The following is a 20,980-nucleotide window of genomic DNA, read 5'->3' on the forward strand; positions in this document are numbered from 1 at the left end:
TGTTTCCTGCCTCCAGAGTGTCCAATCTTTTAATAATCTTATATGTCTCAATCAGATTCCCTCTCAGTCTTCTAAACTCAAGGGTATACAAGCCCAGTCGCTCCAGTCTTTCAGTGTAAGGTAATCCCGCCATTCCAGGAATTGACCTCGTGAACCTACACTGCACTCCCTCAATAGCCAGAATATCTTGCCTCAAATTTGGAGATCAGAACTGCACACAGTACTCCAGGTGTGGTCTCACCAGGGCCCTGTACAGCTGCAGAAGAATCTCTTTGCTTCTATACTCAATCCCTCTTGTTATGAAGGCCAGGATGCTATTAGCCTTCTTCACTACCTGCTGTACCTGCATGCTTACCTTCATTGACTGGTGTACAAGAACACCCAGATCTCTCTATAGTGCCCCTTTACCTAAATTGATTCCATTTAGGTAGTAATCTGCCTTCCTGTTCTTGCCACCAAAGTGGATAACCATACATTTATCCACATTAAACTGCATCTGCCTTGCATCTGACCACTCACCTGACTTGTCCAGGTCACCCTGCAATCTCCTAACATCTTCATCACATTTCACCCTGCCACCCAGCTTTGTATCATCAGCAAATTTGCTAATGTTATTACTAATACCATCTTCTATATCATTAACATATATTGTAAAAAGCTGCGGTCCCAGTACTGATATTTGCAGTACCCAACTGGTCACTGCCTGCCATTCCAAAATGGAGCCGTTTATCACTACTCTTTGTTTCCTATCAGCCAACCAACTTTCAATCCAAGTTAGCACTTTACCCCCCAATACCATGCGCCCTAAATTTGCTCACTAACCTCCTATGTGGGACTTTATCAAAAGCTTTCTGAAAGTCCAGGTACACTACATCTACTGGATCGCCCTCATCCATCTTCAGAGTTACATCCTCAAAAAATTCCAGAAGATTAGTCAAGCATGATTTTCCCTTCATAAATCCATGCTGACTCTGACCTATCCTGTTACTACTATCCAGATGTGCCATAATTTCATCCTTTATAATAGAGTCCAGCATCTTTCCCACCACTGAGGTCAGACTAACTGGTCTATAATTTCCTGCTTTCTCTCTCACCATTCTTAAAAAGTGGTACAACATTAGCCACCCTCCAATCCGCAGGAACTGATCCAGAATCTATCGTACTCTGGAAAATAATTACCAATGCATCCACGATTTCTCAAGCCACCTCCTTCAGTACCCTGGGATGTAGACCATCAGGCCCCGGGGACTTATCAACCTTCAGACCTAACAGTCTCTCCAACACCAATTCCTGACAAATATAAATTCCCTTCAGTTCAGGTCCTTCAGCCACTGTTACCTCAGGGAGATTGCTTGTGTCTTCCCCAGTGAACACAGATCTGAAGTACCAATTCAATTCTTCTGCCATTTCTTTGTTCCCCATAATATATTCCCCTGTTTCTGTCTTCAAGGGCCCAATTTTAGTCTTAAATGAACCGGCTTCAAGTCCCATATGCTGCAAAGTTGTGCCATAACACATCTTGAACAGATTGATTATAAATATGAATAATCCAAAAAAAATCAACTCTCATGTTATTGTGATAGTGTCCCTACCTTTGAACCCAGAGGCCCAGGTTTGAGTCCCACCTGCTCCAGAAATGTGTGATTTTTAAAAATCTATAAACTGTAGCAGTGGCAAGGAAGACAAAGAGATACCAGGATGGAGAATTTCAAACAGCTAAACAAAAAAAATGTGAATGCAAATAAAAAGTGAATCATCAGGGTTCGAGACTAGAAAGCCAGAGTTCACTAACTTGAAATGGGCCTGCATGACTTTGTTTGAGTATTATACAAATAGATATATGCTACAGATAGAGAAATGCTAACAAGGCGTCTGGCTCTCATATCAAAAATAAATATAACCCTGTGCAGAGTTTATATTGTAAAAATACAACAAAACTAATAATCATTTCACTGCCAAAATCCATTCTAATTCAAGGGGTGAAAGTTGTTCAAGCAAATCAGTTTACAATTTTTCACAGTCACAGTTTTTATTTTCTATTGACTTGGAAAAAGTATTGTTAAAGTTTTCATTACAGACTAAATAAGAGTGGCAGTAAAATTAGGTAATGAGTCTCTTGAACTACTGTTGAGAACTTCAGTGGAAAGAAATCTGATTGTAGTGAATAGTTGCTTGCAGACTCGGCAAACAAACCCATTTGACCTGACTCTGACCTGTTAGACGCTGCTTGTAACCACCACCCAACCCCCCCCCCCCCCTCCAAATGTTCTCGGTACATAATAGTATTGTAAAGTGTACTCTTTCTTTGATGTTGTGATCAGTTTCAATTTAATTACTTGGTCAAGTTTTTATAAGATTGTATCTGCTTCATGTGTCTTCACTTAGTGACTGGCACAGAGGATATGGGTGGAATTTTAACCATGGTACACTATTTCTGATAATGAGGGAATTAGATGCTGTTTCTACCCTATTGCTTTTTACTGGTTTCCACATAATTAGAAGTTAAAGTGCTAGCACCATGCGCAAGCAGCATCAGTGATCACACATTTTGGGAAGATTTTCAGTAGTGAAACATGAAATCAGCTGACAATGTAGCAAGTACACTCTGACTATGTTATATATAAAAAAATGGTTCATGGACCAATAGGAAGTCTCTGCTCCACAGATACAATTTTCCTGCCCAACTACATTACCATTAACATAAGAATTATTCAGAACACAACAGGCATGGATGTTATTCACATTTAAATTTCACTGGTAACTAGGGCCTCAATTCCAGCCTTGGGCGATTGCTGTGTGGAGTTTGCACATTCTCCCCGAGTCTAAGTGGGTTTCCTCCGGGTGCTCCTGTTTCCTCCCACAGTCCAAAGATGTGCAGGTCAGGTGAATTGGCCATGTTAAATTTCCCATAGTGTTAGGTGCATTAGTCAGAGGGAAATGGGTCTTTGGTGGGTCGGTGTGGACTGGTTGGACTGAAGTGCCTGTTTTCACACTGTCGGGAATCTAAAAAAACTATTTCACATTATACCAGTTTATACATGTGTGCAGCATCATTATTTGTTGAGACTATCTTAGTCAGAGAGTTAAACATACAGTCATGCCTTCTGGTTGGCATGTGGTTACAGGGGAGTTAGGGACATTTCTTTATTGCGGAAAAAATAATGATCTATTTTTATGCTAATTCAAAATTGACTGTTCATGCTATTCTCCAGTGTTGCATTTGCTAATGTGTACAACATGGCTTAACTTGCAAGCTCAGCTTCTGTGCATTATAAAAGGGCAAGGTCAAAGATCACGCTCAGCAAGGGTAATCAAAATGTAGGTAAATTCAAAGTCATTAAAGGACTTTGCCAGACAACTACCTATGATGGGTCCACAATTGGACAATATAAAAACCATGCCTTTAGACACCTCAGTTCCTTACCTTGATAACTGTTCCCACCTACCCTCACCAAATCCAGGATACCATAATGCACTCCTCCAAGCACTGGATTTAGCCTTTTTTGCTCCTTTCAATCACTCTTCTGCTCCTACATACCCCAAGCCCACTCCACACCCTTCCCTGGTTTACCCTTGGTCCTGATCCTTCATGCATGCTGACATTCTCCTGCCTTGAGCTTCAGAGACCAACAAGGAAAAGGCTGACCTTAGACACACTGCACAAAGCCAAATACTGCACTGACCTTCACTGAATGTAATCTTGATACTATGTGATTCTTATGTGTCGCTGACATAGCTTGAAGGTGGGACGTAAGGAAAAAAACTTCTTCACTAATGCATGTTCATGGCATGCAAACATAATACAGAATGGGAACTCATCGCAGGATGACACGAGGCCCAACATGACACAAACACGTCACTGATTTCAACTCTACACTTTAATGTGCCACCAGGAAAGGGAAGTTTCTGCTCCTGCCCAAGACAGTCAGCTGAACATAATCTGCCCTTGTAAGTTCCATGAATGAATGACCTCTGCTAATGAATCTACTTAATGTACATCAAAGATAGTCATAGAAACCTCACAATAAGTTTATATAATTCTGGAGAAAAGTTTTAAAAACTAATACATGGAAGAGATAGAAGAAGGGTAATAGGAATAAAAATGGTCCTTTCAGAGAAGAATGAATAAGACATTGATATTTTAATCTTTACATTGCTTATTAGACTTGATTAAATGTAAACGGAATTGTGCAAAAACAATGGTGGATATTACAGTTCAGGTTTTAGAGTTAATGTCCCCTACAATTGGAGGTGGAGGGGGTGCATATAAGTTCTATTAAAATTATTAAATTGGTATCCTCTTCTATTTATAAGACCAGCTAAAATTTCCAAGAATTGGTGGGTGAAGAGTTTAATTACATTTTTTGGGATACGATATAGAAATCTTTGTTTTAACTCAGAACTACTATCATGTCCACTATCTGCTGCCCAATACCATCTACCCCACTTACCACTGCATGCTTGCCCTCTTCCTTTACATATTCTTCCAGTTCACTTCCACTGAGGAATTCTCCAATCGCTGGAACAATTAGTCCAGTGGCACAATTGCAATGTACTCTGCCCATCTAATTGCTCCCAATGCATCAGAAATGATCTGAGCTGAACAGGTTTAATGTAAAATTATGGATTCACTTCTAAGATTCTGAAAGTTGCTTCCCAGTAATACGTGTGCCTCACTGACAGTTGAATGTGTCATGGATGTACGTTTTAACGATTTCAGATCGACTTAGTTTAGCTTCCTAGCAAAAACTGTAGTCCTACAGGTACCCATGTCATTTTTATTAGAAGTCGAATTTCATATTTGAACTATCACTGATCCTTGTCCTTTGTAAATTCTATGAATAGCACACTTCTGTGTTAATGAAGCCCCAAAACCACCACAAGAAATAACACAAATGTACACTGCTGGCAATACTGTAACACTGAAGGTCAGAAGAAGATTGACCACTTTTATTTGTATAGAGGCAATGCCAAACAGACATTGAGAGAGTAACATTGAATTTATTTCCCATTATATCAGTGTCATATTCTCTTTTATTTATGAATGAAAGTGGTAAGTTGGATAGCAATATCTGAACTAATCACTTACCCTATTTGCCTGTTGGTAGAAGGTGCTTGTGTGATGACTGAGCTGGATGTTGGCGAAGGCAAGGCTTGCTGGATTACTACTCCACTGTCATGGTTTGGCATCCTAGTGGTGGCAAGCAGATGAGATGCTGATCCTGACATAGGCCCTTGCACTGACCCATGCACTGATAAGGTCTTTTATAAATAGAATAAAATAGATAACGTAAACTTTAATATAGAAATTTAAATTACAAATAAGATTAACATAATATATATTTTTCCAAAATTCCAAACCATTAGAAAATTAATAGCCTTTAAAGGAAAGCATTTTAAATTTTTTTTTTGGTTCTTCTATTTTTCACAGGTACTGAGAAGCAGTAAAGGTATTAGAAAGCAGGTAACTGGCTCCTGATCTTGATTAATAACGTTGCGTAATTGAATGGCAAAACCAAAAACATAGCTACCAAAGGTGGCAAGGTTTTCAGTTTTCATCACATTTCTGTAGGCTTGTATCCATCCTTTACATTTTCCGATTGATACGATGACTGAGAACATTTAATATGAGCCATATGAATTGACATTTAACTGTTCACAGATAAATTTCTTTGAACTATCAATCAGTGATGTGCTATGGCAGCAAGTGTTGCTTTTTTCCCAAAGGTTCCTGCCGGCCTCCTGCTGCTGTTACAAGGAATAATTAGGGAAATCCTACAGAAATTCAGTATTCACATGCCATATGATGTGGTGGGAAAGCTGCTGGTGTTGCAGGATCAAACCACCTCCGAGTTTGGATTGAACAGATTTGGTCAGGTGTGTACAGGAAGGATTCCTAACTTAATAAGTAGATAGGCCGACTAGAGGAAAGGCCATATTGGATTTTGGTCTCGGCAACGAACAGGCCAGGTGTCAGATCTGTTGGTGGGTGAGTATTTTGTTGATAGTGATCAGAACTCCCTGATGTTTACTATAGTCATGGTGAGGGATAGGAGCAGACAGTATGGGAAAGTATTTAATTGGGGGAGGGGGAATTACAATGTTATTAGGCAGGAACTGTGGAGCATAAACTGGAAATAGATGTTCTCAGGGAAATGAACAACAGAAATGTCGAGGTTGTTTAGGGAGCACTTGCTGCGAGTGCTGGATAGGTTTGTCCCACTGAGGCAAGGAAGGGATGCTAAGGTGAAGGAACCTTGGATTAAAGAGATTGTGGAACATCTAGTCAAGAGGAAGGAGGAAGCTTACTTAAGGTTGAGGAAGCAAGGATCAGTTAGGGCTACAGGGTTACAAGGTAGCCAGGAAGAAACTGAAGAATGGCATTAGGAGAGCTAGAAGGGGGCAAGAGTCTTGGAGTGAAGGATTAAGGAAAACCCCAAGGCTTTCTACATTTAGATGAGGAACAAGAGGATGACCAGAGTGAGGGTAGGGCTTATCAGGGATAGTGGAGGGAACTTTTGCCTGGAGTCGGAGAAGGTAAGGGAGTTCCATAATGAATACTTTGCTTCAGTATACACTACTGAGAGGGACCTTTTTGTTTGTGAGGACAGCGTGAAACAAGATATGCTTAACAGGTTGACATGAAGGAGGAAGTCCTGGAAATTTTGAAAAAAGGATAGATAAGTCCCCTGGGTCAAATGGGATATACCCTACAGGAAGCGAGGGAAAAGATCGCTGGCCTTTAATGATGATCTTTGCATCCTCACTGTCCCCGGAGTAATACCAGATGATTGGACGGTGGCAAATGTTATTCCCTTGTTCAAGAAAGGGAATAGGAATAACCCTAGGAATTACAAACCTGTCAGTCTTATGCTGGTGGGGGGCAAATTATTGGAGAGGATTCTGACAGACAGGATTTATGATTATTTAGAATAGCACCGTTTGATTAGAGATAGTCAGTGTGGTTTTGTGAGGGACAGGTCATGCTTCACAAGCCTTATTGAAGTCTTTGAGGGTGTGACAAAATACATAAATGAAAGTAGTGCAGTGGATGTGTATAAATGAATCTTAACAAGGCGTTGTATAAGGTTCCCCATGGTAGGCTCATTCAGAAATGAGGTAGCCCGGGATCCAGGGAAGTTTGGCTATCTGGATATAGAATTGGCTGGCCAATAGAAGACAGAGGGTGGTAGTAGATGTAATGTATTCAGCCTGGAGCTCGGTGACCAGTGATTTATTCTGGGACCTCTGTTCTTTTTGATTTTTATAAATGACTTGGATGAGGAAGTGGAAGGGTGACTTAGTAAGTTTGCCAATGACACGAAGGTTGGTGGTGTTGTGGATAGTGTGGAGGGCTGTTATAGATTGCAACAGGACATTGACAGGATGCAGAGCTGGGCTGCGAAGTGGCAGATGGAGTTCAACTTGGAAAAAAGTGTAAAGTGATTCACTTTGGAAGGTTGAATTTGAATGCAGAATGCAGGGTTATTGGCAGTGTGGAGGAACAGAGGGATCTTGGGGTCCATGTCCATAGATCTCTCAAAGTTGCCACCCAACTTGATGGGGTTGTTAAGAAGGCATAAGGTGTGTTGGCTTTCATTAGCAGGGAGATTGGATTTAAGAGCCACGAGGTAATGCTGCAGCTCTATAAAGCCCTGATTAGACCACGATTGGAATATTGTGTTCAGTTCTGGCAGCCTCATTATAGGAAGGATGTGGAAGTTTTAGAAAGGATGCAGAGGAGATTTACCAGAATGCTGCCGGGACTGGAGGGCATGTCTCATGAAGAAAGGTTGAGGGTGCTAGGCTTTTCTCATTACAGCAAAGGATAATAGGTGACTTGATAGAGATGTAGAAGATAAGGAGGCATGAATAGAGTGGATAGCCAGAGACTTCTTCCCTCGAAGAAATTGCTATCACAAGGGGGCATAATTTTAAGGTGATTCGAGGAAGGTTTAGATGAGATGTCAGAGGTAGGTTCTTTGCAGAGAGTGGTGGGTGCATGAAATGCACTGCCAGTCATGGTAGTAGAGTCAGGTACATTAGGAACATTTAAGCAACTCTTGCATCGGCACATGAATGATAGTAAAATGAAGGGCATATAGATTAGTTTAATCTTAGAGTAGTATAAAAGGTCAACACAACATAGAGGGCCGAAGGGCTTGTAACGTGTTGTACTGTTCTATGTTGTAACGTAAGTGCTGAAACATGTATGGATTTCCTTGACTGACTATCAAAATTCATGCAGTAAAGGAGAGAAGTGATCATCAATTAGCATGACAATGACAAAAGTCTGATACCACAATATAGATCAAATACTACCCAACAGAAGGGGTTAGGGGTCAGCGTAAGAATGCCTTCCCACAATGCCCCATATCTAGAGCATTCAAAACAGAAGAGGAGTCATGAGCAGGACCTATTGGAAGGGTGATGAAAGCAATATTTTCTTCTCAAATATTAATCTTCAGGTGTTTAATGTTCTGTCCTGATCAGACCTTCAGATTAGCCATACTTTTGTTTTTGATTCAAAAACAGAAATAGCTGGAGAAACTCAGCAGATCTGGCAGCACCTGTAGAGAGAAAGTGGAGTCAAAGTTTTGAGTCCCTTAACCCTTACTTTTGACTGGTTGGTTATATTTGTCTTTTGCCATCTCTATGACACATCCCTCTGAAGGCAAGAAAAGCAGGAACTTCCAAGAGTATTTAGCACCACTCCTCTTCACACCAATAGGCTTATCAAGAGTTGACATATGCTTTGTCCTACAAGATTAATAGCCATTTTGGGCTAGATTGCAATGGAAATAAATAAAATGCAAGGACGTACTTAGGAAAATTAAAATCACTAGGGAAGGGGCATGGTGGCTCTATGGTTAGCACTGCTGCCTCACAGCACCAGCGGCTTGGGTTCATTTCCAGCCTTGGTTGACTGTTTGTGCAGAGTTTGCACATTCTTCCCTGTCTGCATGGGTTTTCTCTAGGTTCTCCAGTTTCCTCCCTCAGTTCAAAGATGTGCAAGTTAGGTGGATTTGCCATGCTAAATAATCTGTAGTATCCAGGGATGGTAAGGTGTTATGGGGATTGTGTAAGGAGTTGTGTCTGGGTGGAATGCTGTTTGGTGCAGACTCGATGGGCTGAATGGCTTCTTTCTGCACTGTGGGAATTTTATAATGCTGAGGGCTGATGGGTCCTGTGGAACCCATCCAAGGATTTAAAAGAAGTGACTATTACAATTTTTTTTAAAATGCAAAGAACTGTGGATGCTGGGAATCCAAAACCAAAACAAAAATTATAAAAGTGTCAATGGACCCAAAACGTTAACTCTACTTTCATTCCACAGATGCAGCCAAACCTACTAAGCTTCTCCAGCAATTTCTGCATTTGTTTTATAACTAGTACGACAGTTAATGCATTGGCTTACGTTTTCTAAATTCTCCTGGAGTCACAGAATGTTCCTTTAGATTAGAAAATAATGAATGTAACTCCTTTATTCAAAAAGGGAGAGTGACAGAAATCAGAAAACCACAAGATAGTTAGTTTAGCATCTGTCTTAGGGAAGACGTTAGAGGCTATTATTAAATCAGGGAGCTAGGGTTTGTGAATTGGAAATTGTATTTAAGTATTTTGATCAAATTCCTTGAGGCGGCAAGTTCTGCTGTAAATAAAAGGAAACTGGTGGGTGTACAGTATTTAGTTTTTCAGAAAGCATTTGATAAGATACCACATAAATGGTTATTAGAGAAGATAAAAGCTCAAGGTATTGGGGGTAACTTACTGTCATGGATTGGCTAGCTAATAGGTAACAGAGTAACCATTTTCTCATTGCCTAGATAAAACAATACCTAAAGATCAGTGCTTTGATGCATGGACCAAAAATATGGTTACTATATTTGCTGATAGCACAAAGACAGATAGAAAACTAAATCGCAAGGATGACATAAGGATATGATAAAGAGATATAGATAGGTAAGTGTATAATGTGGAAAAGTGGTAAATAGTCAATTTTGTCAGTGGGAATAAAAAATGCATATTATCTAAATAATGAGAGATTGCCAAGAGCAGAGATTCCGAGGGATCCAAGTGTTGTAATGTGTGAATTGCACAAGATCAGTATGCAGATACAACAAACAATTACGAAATACCAACCGAAGGAAACCTAAACACATAAATAGAAAGTGGATCATAACACCAGTTCTTCACTGGAGGCTCACGGATGATGTTACCTAGTATGGTGACGAAATGTCTGAAAATGAAGCTTCTAGCTCAGTGAACAAACTTACATCTAGGGAATGGAATGTCATCAATTGTGGTAAAGGGAATAGAATACTAAAGTCAGGAGGTTATGCTTCAGTTGTACTGTTTATTGGCATTCTTTTGGTCTATTCCTTACTTAAGGAAGGATGTAAATGTGTTGGAAGTAGTTCAGAGAAAGTTTATTGGACTAATATCTGGATCAGATGGTTTTCTTATGAGGAAAGGTTGGACAGGGTAGAATTGTATCAGTTGGAGTTTAGAAAAGGAAGGGGTGACTTAATAGAAACATATAAGACCTGATTGGATCAAATAAGGATGTTTCCTCCTGTGGGACAATCTAGAATTGGGGGGTCGCTACTTAAAACCAAAGAATCATCCATTTAAGATTAAGATGGAGAGAATTTTCTTCACAGAGGGTCACGAACCTCTTCTTCAAAAGGTGGTGGAAGCAAATCTTTGAATATTTTTAAAGAAAGAGGCTCATAGAGACTTGATAAGCAAAGGGATGAAGGATTATTATGGTTGTTGGGAACGTGGCATGATCAGATCAGTCATGATCTTATTGAATATTACAGCAGGCTCAAGGGCTGAGTGGCCTACTCCTGTTCCTAATTCACACACACAAATGATTGTATTTCACAAGTTCAAAGGTGACTCATGAGATTGATTCACAATTTGCAAAGTTTATGGCATGTTGGGCATTTGTTTGGGCTGACTGATTGCATATTATTAGCTCATGTCATGTCTTATCCATTTTGACTCTTGCACTTTTCCTCTCAAAAGTATCATTTTTCAGTTTCAAAATGCTGGAAATCTTCCAACAGAATCTGCCTCCAACTGGTTCAGTCCAGGGTGATATTGCATTTCTTCCTGTTGGCATATCCTTGATTTTGTTTTTCTGTCTTGCTGTGATGCATTTGCCCGGACTTACTGTGAAGAAGACAAATTGTTTTGAGAACATGGTGTCTGACATTCAACTGAATGGCCAATCCAATGTTCATACTTCAGCCACATACAGTAAGGTGGATATTACCATCATACGGTAAACCAAGAGCTTGGTTTCAGTTTTATGTTGGAATCTTCAAACATTCACATCCTCGGGTAACCAATGGCTTCACCAGCAGGTTTTAGGAAATGGAGATAGTAAGGAATACACATGCTGGAAGCCAAAGTCAATAGATGTACAGATGGAAAAACACAGCAGGTCAAACAGCATCCGAGGAGCAGGAAAGTCAATGTTTCGGGGCAGAACCCTTCGTCAGGACTGGGTAGAGGGAGGAGATCCCAGATGTAAATAGAGAGAAGGGGATGGGGCTGGTGAAGGGGAGGTGGGTGGTGATAAGTGGATGCAAGTAGGGGATTATTGTGATTGGTCAGTGGGAAGAGTGGAGCGAATGGGCGAGTAGGAAGATAGACAGGTTAGGTCAGGTCAGGAAGGAGGAGGGGAAGGGCCGGACTTGAGATAAGGCTGGGGGTAGAGGGATTTTGAAGCTGATGAAGTCAATATTGAGGCCATTGGGCTGTAAACTCCCCAAGTGAAATATCAGGAGCTGTTCCTCCATGGAGGGGGCCAAGTCATTAGGGGACGGGGAATTAAAATGGATAACAACTGGAAGGTCAGGTTGGTTGATGCGTGCAGAGTGCAGATGCTCCACGAATGTGTCCCCGTGTCCACATTTGGTCTCCCCGATATAGAAGAGACCACATTGGGAGCAGCAGATACAATAGATCAGGTTGGATGAAATGCAGGTGAATCGCTGCTGAATCTGGAAGAATTGTTTAGAGCCTTGGTCGGAGGCAAGAGGGGAGGTGTAGGGGCATATGTTGCACCTTTTGCGGTTGCAGGAAAAGTTACTGGGTGTGGTGAAGTTGGTGGGGAGTGTAGAGTTGATAAGAGAGTTGAGGAATGAATGGTCCCTGCGGAAAGTGGACAGGGGTTGGGAAATAAATATCTTTGGTGGTGGAATCTGATTGTAGCTGGCAGAAAAGTCATGCATGCAAAGGTTGATGGGGTGGGTCATGAGGACTAAGGGGACTCTCTCATTACTGTTGTTGGGGGAAGGGGGTTTGAGGGCAGAAGTGTGGGAAATGGAGGAGATGCGGTTGAAGGCATCTGTAATTACTGAGGAGAGGAAACTATGGTCCTTAAAGTGGGAGGACATCTGGGATTTCCTGGAGTAGAATTCCTCATCCTGGGAGCAGATGTGGCGGAGGTGGAGAAATTGAGAGTATGGGATAGCATTTTTGCAGGCGGGTAGGTGAGGTAGTTGCAGGAGTCAGTGGGTTTGAAATGGATGTCAGTGGTGAGTCAGTTTCCGGAGATGGGGAGGGACAGGTCCAGGAAGGAGTGGGAGATGTCAGACATGGTCCAGGTGAATTTGACGGTGGGGTGTTGGCACAGTAGATGAACTGCTCAAGCTCCTTGATGATGCAATCATCAATATAGCATAGAAAGAGGTGAGGGATGGTGCCAATGTAGTTGCAGAAGTGGTCTTAGGCAATGCTGGGTTTCTTTGACAATGGCAATGTTCTGTTAAAGAGGATTTCCCAGATATTTGAAGTATTCCAAATGTTCCATGTATTCCATCTGGAATTCTAACTAATTGGGCTGAGGCATGTGTATTTGCAGTTTGCTGATGGAGGACTATGGTTTTCTCAATGTTGTGTGCAAGTCCCTTCTTCTCATATACCTCAGTAAATACATGAATAACTATCTAACAATCCATTTCTAACACAACAATTATAGCAACAGCATCTTGTTAGAGTTCAATGGTTTGGTCTTAGTTTTTGATTGGAGTCGTCTGAGGTTAAACGGTTTACTGTCCATTCAATAAATAAAATGCACTCCAGCAGAAAGCTTGTCTGTATTCAAATTGAGAGTGACAAGCTACAAAGATCAAATAAAAATGTAAGGCAATGATATAACTTTGTTTGACTCCTGTCCTAATCTCAAAGGGGTATGTGATGGATCCATTGTTAAAGATAATTATTAAAAATATTTTCAAGATAACTTATTGCATATCACCATGAAGTAGGCAAAGGATTGTGACAAATTTTGGGGAACATCCATACTTCAACAAAATTTTCAAACTGCAACGTGACTTACAGGATTGAAAGACTTTGTCGAGTCAAAGCAACAAAGTAACATTTTTCTTATACTTGGCAAGCTTTGGAAATAATGCTGACCGTGCCCTTGTCAGCCTAATCCCACTTTGAAAATTGGAGGGTAATTCTTCAGAAATGTGTTGAGTTGATTCAGAAGGATTCTTACAATTATTGTTCTTGCACTGGAAAGCAGGGAAACATCTCTGTAATCCTGACAGTTGGATTTGTTCCCTGTGATGAAGACACTCACATCCTTGGGACCAGGTGGAATTTCCTCTTCAATTTAGAACAGTAGGATGAGTTCTTGAAGCACCTCATGACACTTAATCTCAAACTGGTAAGGAGCCTGTGTGTTACAGTGATGTTAGTCACTCTTCTTAGTGCTTAAAGATTTCACTAAACATTCCATTAACTCCTACTCCTTTGTTACTCTTCATCTCATGATAATTTTCATCACCTCCTTAGATGCTGGCCAAGGTCCGAGCTTGTCTCTAAATGCGTGTTGTGAGATGGAGTTGAGCTCCCTCCAAAGGATTTTGACAACTTCCCTTCTCTTATCCTTAGGCATCAATTAAGCTGGTCCTCAAGTACTTGGATTTCATTTATGATATTAAGATGTTGAATGTCCTTTGCTGTGTTTTCCACCCTCTTGGTATTTATGCCTTGGTGCTCCTTTGTACCTCGCCTTTGTTTGTTGGTAAGCCAGTTTGTTTTCTTTTGAGTTTTTGCCATTCCACAAAGCCAAGAAATAAAGTCTTGTACTTATAATCAAAGCAGTTCATTGATACTCTAATCACTTTCATCAAGCTAGTCATGATGTTTCCTGACAAAAAAAATCAAGTGTCTCTTTGTGGGCATTAAAGATTTTGGAATTAAAGACATCCCAAGCTATGTGCACTCTTCTGTTCTTGACTGGTGTTTGAAAGCTTTGCTCCAAGATATTTCTGTTACTGGTCTCTTTTGAGTAGTTTCTTCAGAGATTTGATATTGAATTTTCATAGATCTGTGTTGTCTCTATTGTCTGGGAGACAGCTTGATGGAAGTGATTGAATTAATAAATCAAGTTTACGAATTGGCGTGAGCTCCTGTCATTGCTCTGGTAGTGCATGTGTCTTTGTAATTATGAGCTCTGATGATGATGTAATCAATCAGCTCTTGGTATTTGGACCATAGGTGTTGCCATAACATTTTGTACCTGCTCTTCTGACAAAACTCTGAAAGGTCTTGATGACAATGTGCTGATGTTCTGTACATCTGATAAGCAGAAGAATACACTGGCATTTCTTTTCTTGCTTATGGTTCTATTCCAGAGATTGGAATCTCTTCCTGCTGTAGCATTGACATCTTCAATAAGAATAAACCTCACCTTCCCTAAGAGGCTCAAAGATGCAACTTTGGCAAAGAACCTTCCTTGGTTTGGTCACTGGTGGCTAGGATTGGAGTATGTGTACCCAACACATACTTGTTTCAGGTCAGTTTGAGAAGAATCATGAGGTGCTCATTGTTTCTAAGAGATAACTCATGAAGCTGTTTGACAAGTTCATTCTTAATGGCAGATCCAACTCTATGAGCTCTGAGTTCTTCTGATTTTCCTTCCCAGAAGGAAGAACACCAACCGAGGTGTTCCTTGAGTTGCTCTTCTTCACTAGCTGAAAGTGAGGACTGCAGATGCTAGAGATTAGAGTTGAGAGTGTGGTGCTGGAAAAGCACAGGATCTTCTCCACTGTCAGTGCAATGATATTGGAGTCACATTGCCAGATTTCCTTGGCAACAAGTGCAGTGTGATGTTCTGTGTGTCCATTTGCAAATGTGTCCATGAGTGTCCTAATGGTCTAGGTCCAAAACATCGCTACTTGTTCCAATTGGACATTTCCACCACAGGTGCAGGAGGTAATTAGGAAGGCAAATGGAATATTGGCCTTTATTGCAAGGGGCTTGGAGTATGAGTGTAGGGAAGTCTGACTGCTACTGTAAAAGATGCTGGTAGGACTACTCCTAGAGGACTTTGAACAGCTTTGTTCCCCTTACTTGAGGAAAGATATCATTCCAGTGGAAGCAGTTCAGAGAAAGTTCACTTGGATAATCCCTGTTATGGAGCAATTGAGTTATGAGCAAAGGCTAAAACAGGTTGGAACACTACTCACTAGAGTTTAGAAGAAACAGAGGTGATCTTGTTGAAACATACAGGATTCTTAAGGGCTTGACAGAATAATGCTGAAGGAACTTTTCCCTCATGAGAGTCTATGACCAGAGGGCATAGTCTCAGAATAAAGGGGTGCTAATTTATGACTGAGATAAGGAGGAAATTGTTATCTCAGAGTGGACCTTAGAGTCGTTTGGAACTCTTTGCCACAGAGACCTGTGAGGGCAGAATCCTTGTATATCTTTCAGGCTGAGATAGGTTCTTAATAAGTAGGGGAATCAAGGGTTATTGAGAAATTCAGAAAAATGGACATGAAGAATGTTGGATCAGCCATGATCCTATTGAATGGTGGAGCATGCTCAAAGGGCCAAATAGTCTATTCCTGTTCCTATTTGTTATGATCTTAAAGTGATCCCTCTGGACATGACTATCCAGTCGATAGTGGTGAAACATTATGTTTGGAGCACCTATTCTGGTCCCCTTCTCAAAATAGAGATGATGTGGAGGAGCCGGTGTTGGATTCAGGTGGACGAAGTTAAAAATCACTCAACACCGGGTTATAGTCCAACAGGTTTATTTGGAAGCACTAGCTTTCAGAGCACTACTCCTTCAGGTAGCTGATGAAGGAGCAGTGCTCCGAAAACTAGTGCTTCCAAATAAACCTGTTGGACTATAACCTCCTCTTGTGATTTTTAAAATAGAGATGAGCAGAGGTGATCCAAAGAGAGCTACTTAGTCACAGTTACAGCTGCTGAAAGGCACCACTGTTCTGTCTAAGTGTCAGCCCACCATTTTTAAACTGCTGCTTCTGTAGCACAACATTAATAGGAGCTTTCAGGCAATGTAATCCTCCTTCCATCTCCACTTGCCAGTCACCAGTGACTCGGAGGATTAGTTTAAAAAGAAAGATGCCTGTGATTGACATCTTTTAGCATTGAGAAACCATTGCACACCAGCTTCTGCATGTATCTTGACAGAACAAATCCTTGATTGATGGAAAGGAAACTAGCAATTGGGGTGTTTGGTTCTGTTGCAGCCTTCATCTGACAGAACAGCCTTTGAGATACTCCAAAAGGCACATCTTCTTCCAGCTGTTCTGTCATTGAGGCTGCTTTACCACCTGTTGAGTAGTTCAAGGGTTCTTAACAGGCCTTCATGGTAATCAAAGTAGTCCAGGACCTAAGGAATTCCACATACTTCACAATATCTTGATCAACCTTTTCTTAAACTTTGCGGAGAGACAATGGCTTTAATCGTATCATCATTAGACTATTAATCCAGAAACTCAGCTCATGAATCTGGGTTCAAATCACAGCATGGCAGATAGTGGAATTTGAATTCAGTAAAGAAGCTGGAATTAATGATGACCATAGAGTCATTGTTGACTGTCAGGAAATAAAACCCATCTGGTTCACTAACATCCTTCAGGGAAGGAGACTGCCATCCTCATCTGGTTTTGCCTACATGTGACTTCACAATCACAGCAATGTGACTGACTCTTTACTTATGCCTAGGCAATTAGAGATGGGCAATAATGCTGACCAGCCAGAGATGCCCACATCCCTTGAGTGAATAATAAGAAACACTGCCGAGGTTCTGTGGTGAGGGTGGAAAAGTTGACTTTGAATCCCTGTTGTACACTACACTCAGTGTTATAATTTATCACTGCCATTGACCTAATGCAAAGATATAAAAAGACAACTAAAATTAAGGAATAAAGCAGAGGTGAAAGTAAACAGGAGGGAATAAGATAGAAGCTTTAGAAATTTTTGATAAATAAAAAGATGAGAAAAAAGCTCAAGCGCACTACTGAATCCATGATCCTCTCCTCCACCTTCGTTTCCTCTCCTCTCCCCCCTTTTCCGCTCAATTTTTGACCTCACAAAAGTATCTCTTTCAATCTTCATTTCTGAAAACTGGTGTAACATGTACCAGGCACACCATAGCTTGCTTTTGTCATAGCAGACATAAAGCGACCTGCACTGGATTTCTAGCATTTTATGCTCACCTTGATCATTTCAAAGTAAAGGTGAGTTTTAATTATTTGTTGGCTAACTAAAAGCTTTATTCAAGTTCCTATTTTAGCTCATTTTACATTTCTAAAATAACTGAAACAGATCCTTTGAAGTGACGTTCAGAGGAGAATAATACGATACACCTGAATCAGTACAGCAGTAACCTTCAGGATATTTAATGCTCAGTTCAGCATTAACTTAAAACTCGCTGTTTGATACTTCAATAGATAACCTGATCCACAGCATGTTTACCTTTTCAGATCGGGTTGCAGACACTGTCCGGGATAAAGTTGATGCTTGTGTTGAACTGTCAGTAATTGATGTCTCTTTGCTCTGTATCTCACTGAGATTGGAAATGCTCAAACCCACTGATGCCTAGAAAAGGCAAAATAGTTCAGAAATTATAAATTAATAAAAACGTAGTTTCAATGACTACACCTGATTTTGAAGCTTGAGAATTTTACAGATGTTCTAATAAGTTTAAAATAAACAAATATCCTACAGATATAAGAGATTTAAACAACAAACAAAGTAATTCACTTTCTCGTGGATATGATATTCGAGTCAATCGGGTGCAGGGACAGGATTGTGCTTTTTGAGTCTGGAAGCTAATATTCATTGTCAAATGGAGGTGACAGCCGTGCACTCTCTGGGGATTATTCCCTCTGCTGGGGCTTTCTCTGAACAGCCTATTATTGGCTAGAGGATGGGTTTTCTACCTCAAAGATGGAGGATAGGCTCTTGAGGCTGCAGGATCAGTAGGAGGCTTTCCACCCCAGAAGAAACAGCAGATTGCCTTTTCAGGTGAGAATGTGAAGTTGCCCATTCTCCAATTTACAAAATAAGAATAGATTCTACACTCTGACCAATGTGTGAATCCCGCCAGCTTCTCCAGCTGAAGCCAGGCAAACAGGTAAGGCCTAGTGCTGGAAGGCACCCTCCAGGCAATTTGCCCACACCAGACACCTCCAAGTGGCACAAGGGGAAAGTAAGGTGCCAATTCACATACCCACCAGCCACAAGCATTGTGATATATGCAAGCCTCCATAATCTTCAGGGACAAAACATCCTGCCCCTCAATTTTGGGCAGGCCGAGGCTTCACTTCCACAAGGCCAGTGCCAGTTCTGACAGAAAAATGCTGCAGTCGTTTTGACGCTTAGTTCTCATTTACATAAAACTGACGAGCAGCCCATCCCATATGGCACCCTGGTACAATTTGAGAGAATTAAGCTGGTGCAATATTGAGTACTCAGAGGCTATGAGGCCCTGGCAGTAAAGAATATAGAATGGATGTGCTGGCATGGGAGGGGGAACTGGAGAAGGGAAGAAACCATACTGCGTGAGAACTTTTGCCATTATTGTGTAGTAAGAGGTGTCTCTCATAATGAGAATAAGTATGTTAGTGACATAATGATAAAACACTGAAATCAACAGTGACATGTTATCAAGACTCTGCAAAGACAGAATGGAATAAACTGTACTGTATTAGTGAGATTAGTAGAGCAAATACAGCTTGCTGAAACTTCTAAGGGTCAGACAATAGTCACTTGCTAGGCAAAGACCTTGATGATGCTCACTATGAATAGAGACAGTAGGAAGTAGAAAGTAGTTTTGCAGCAGTGCAGGACCTAGGAATCATAGAATCCCTACATTGGGCCCATCAAGTCCACACCGACCCTCTGAAGAACATCCCACCCAGACTAACCATCACCCCCCCAATCTAGCCCTGTAACCCTGTTTTTCCCATGGCTAATACACATAGCCTGCACATCACTGGACATTATGGGCAATTTAGCGTGGCCAATCCATCTAACCGGCACATCTTTAGACTGGCGGAGGAAACCATGCAGACATGGGGAAAACATATAAACTCCACACAGACAGTTGCCCGAGGTTGGAACCGAACTTGGGTACCTGGTCCTGTGAGGTAGTAATGCTAACCACTGAGCCATCATGCTGTCCTTACCCAAGTCCCAAACCTCATAGGAGCTTAACCTATAACAATCTGGATGAAGGAACTGAAGGCATTGATACTAAGTTTTCAGGTGACACAAAAACAGCTAAGAGGAACAGATACTGTTGAGGAAGTGGGGAGGCTGCAGAAGGACTGGCTAGGCTAGAAGAATGGGCAAAGAAGTGGCAGATCGAATACAATGTGAGAAGGTGTGAGATTATGTACTTTGAGAGGAAGAAGAGGTGTACATTTTCTAAATGGGGAAAGAATTCAGAAATCTGAAGCATAAATCGACTGCGGTGTCCTAGGTCAGAATTCTCATAAGGTTAACACGCAGGTTCAGTTGGCGGTTAAGAAGGCAAATGCAGAGGAGATTTAAGATGGCGGCGACCCAGCAAGTCTGAGTCTATTGTGCTCTGCCTAAGACTCGGGCAAAGTGGGGCACCCGCCTTTACCACACCTCTTAAATCATTTAAAATAGTTTTTGCCCAGCTGAGATAGTCATTTTACATCAAACTTGGACAGTTTGGTCTTGTTATTAAAATGACTAAGGGCAAAAATTGCTGCAGTTTGCAACAGACAGGGATCCCTCCCCCACCCCTTTCCGCTGTAGCAGAGACGTCTGCAGTCGCTTCGGGGGACTTACCTGCAGAAGCACGACCGAGAAATCAAGATGTTTGAACAGCGTGTCGGAGGGGCGGAGCTAAAGGACGCGACCTCGGAGACTGCTGCCGAGTCAGCCATGGGCCGGGTCCGAGCTCTCGAGCAGCGAGTCCGGACCTTGCAGGAGCACATTGACGACCTCAATAATCAGGGTCGTCGAAAAAATATTCGGTTGCTGGGCCTTCCTGAATGGGAAGAGGGAGGCCAGTTTGTAGACTTTCTGGAGCAATGGCTCCCACAAATGTTAAAGTTGGAGTCGGGACCAGGCCAGGTGCGGGTGGAGTGGGCCCACCGGGTTGCCGTACGCAGGCCCGGGTCGGACCAGCACCCCCACCCGGTTCTGTTCCAGCTCTAATTTTATAGAGAGAGGTAGATGCTCCTGGAAGCCTCCAGAGTCCTGGGGAAGGATCCCCAGGCCATGATGCATAAAGGTGTCAGGATACTGTTATTCCAGGATTTTTCTCCAGCCATGGTCCTCTCTATTTGTTATTTTTTCCTGCCGTGTGACTTATTTGATTTGTATGAGAAGGGGGTTTTGTTCTACCTTTTTTTTAGAACGGGGCTTTCTTCTCCTGACATTTTACTTAGTTATCTGATACTTGCTAGAATTGTAACTCTGTAGTTTTATATATTAATATTTTCTATTATGCTTGCTAAACGCACCTATGGGTTGGTGTTGGGTGGGGGGGGGGTCACTCACTTTTAACTTTGGTTTCATAGAACATTCGAATTTGTCTATCCCATTCTATAATGCCTGGCCCAAGGGTAGGGCACTAGTTAGGAGAGGTTATGGTGGGGTTATTGATAGGTAGTTACGCCCCCTGGGAGCAAGGGGGAAAGTCTCCTTT

The 20,980-nt window shown here is 41.5% G+C and overlaps 1 protein-coding gene across 5 annotated transcripts in view; it reads right to left on the reverse strand.

Annotated features, from left to right (window-relative positions):
- The window catches only part of creb5b (cAMP responsive element binding protein 5b), a 508,761-nt gene that overhangs the window by 324,070 nt on the left and 163,711 nt on the right, over positions 1-20,980 (reverse strand). For all 5 annotated transcript variants that reach the window (XM_087986955.1, XM_043689526.2, XM_043689529.2 and 2 more), the window contains 2 exons: positions 17,767-17,889; positions 5,090-5,262 (listed from right to left, as the gene is read on the reverse strand). In XM_087986955.1, the coding sequence (XP_087843081.1) occupies positions 5,090-5,262; positions 17,767-17,889 (296 nt within the window). The remainder of the gene's footprint in view (positions 1-5,089; positions 5,263-17,766; positions 17,890-20,980) is intronic.

The sequence above is a fragment of the Chiloscyllium plagiosum genome, unplaced genomic scaffold, assembly GCF_037043375.1.
Source record: "Chiloscyllium plagiosum isolate Xiang-an unplaced genomic scaffold, Cpla_swu_hap1 HiC_scaffold_5, whole genome shotgun sequence".
NCBI lineage: Eukaryota > Metazoa > Chordata > Chondrichthyes > Orectolobiformes > Hemiscylliidae > Chiloscyllium > Chiloscyllium plagiosum.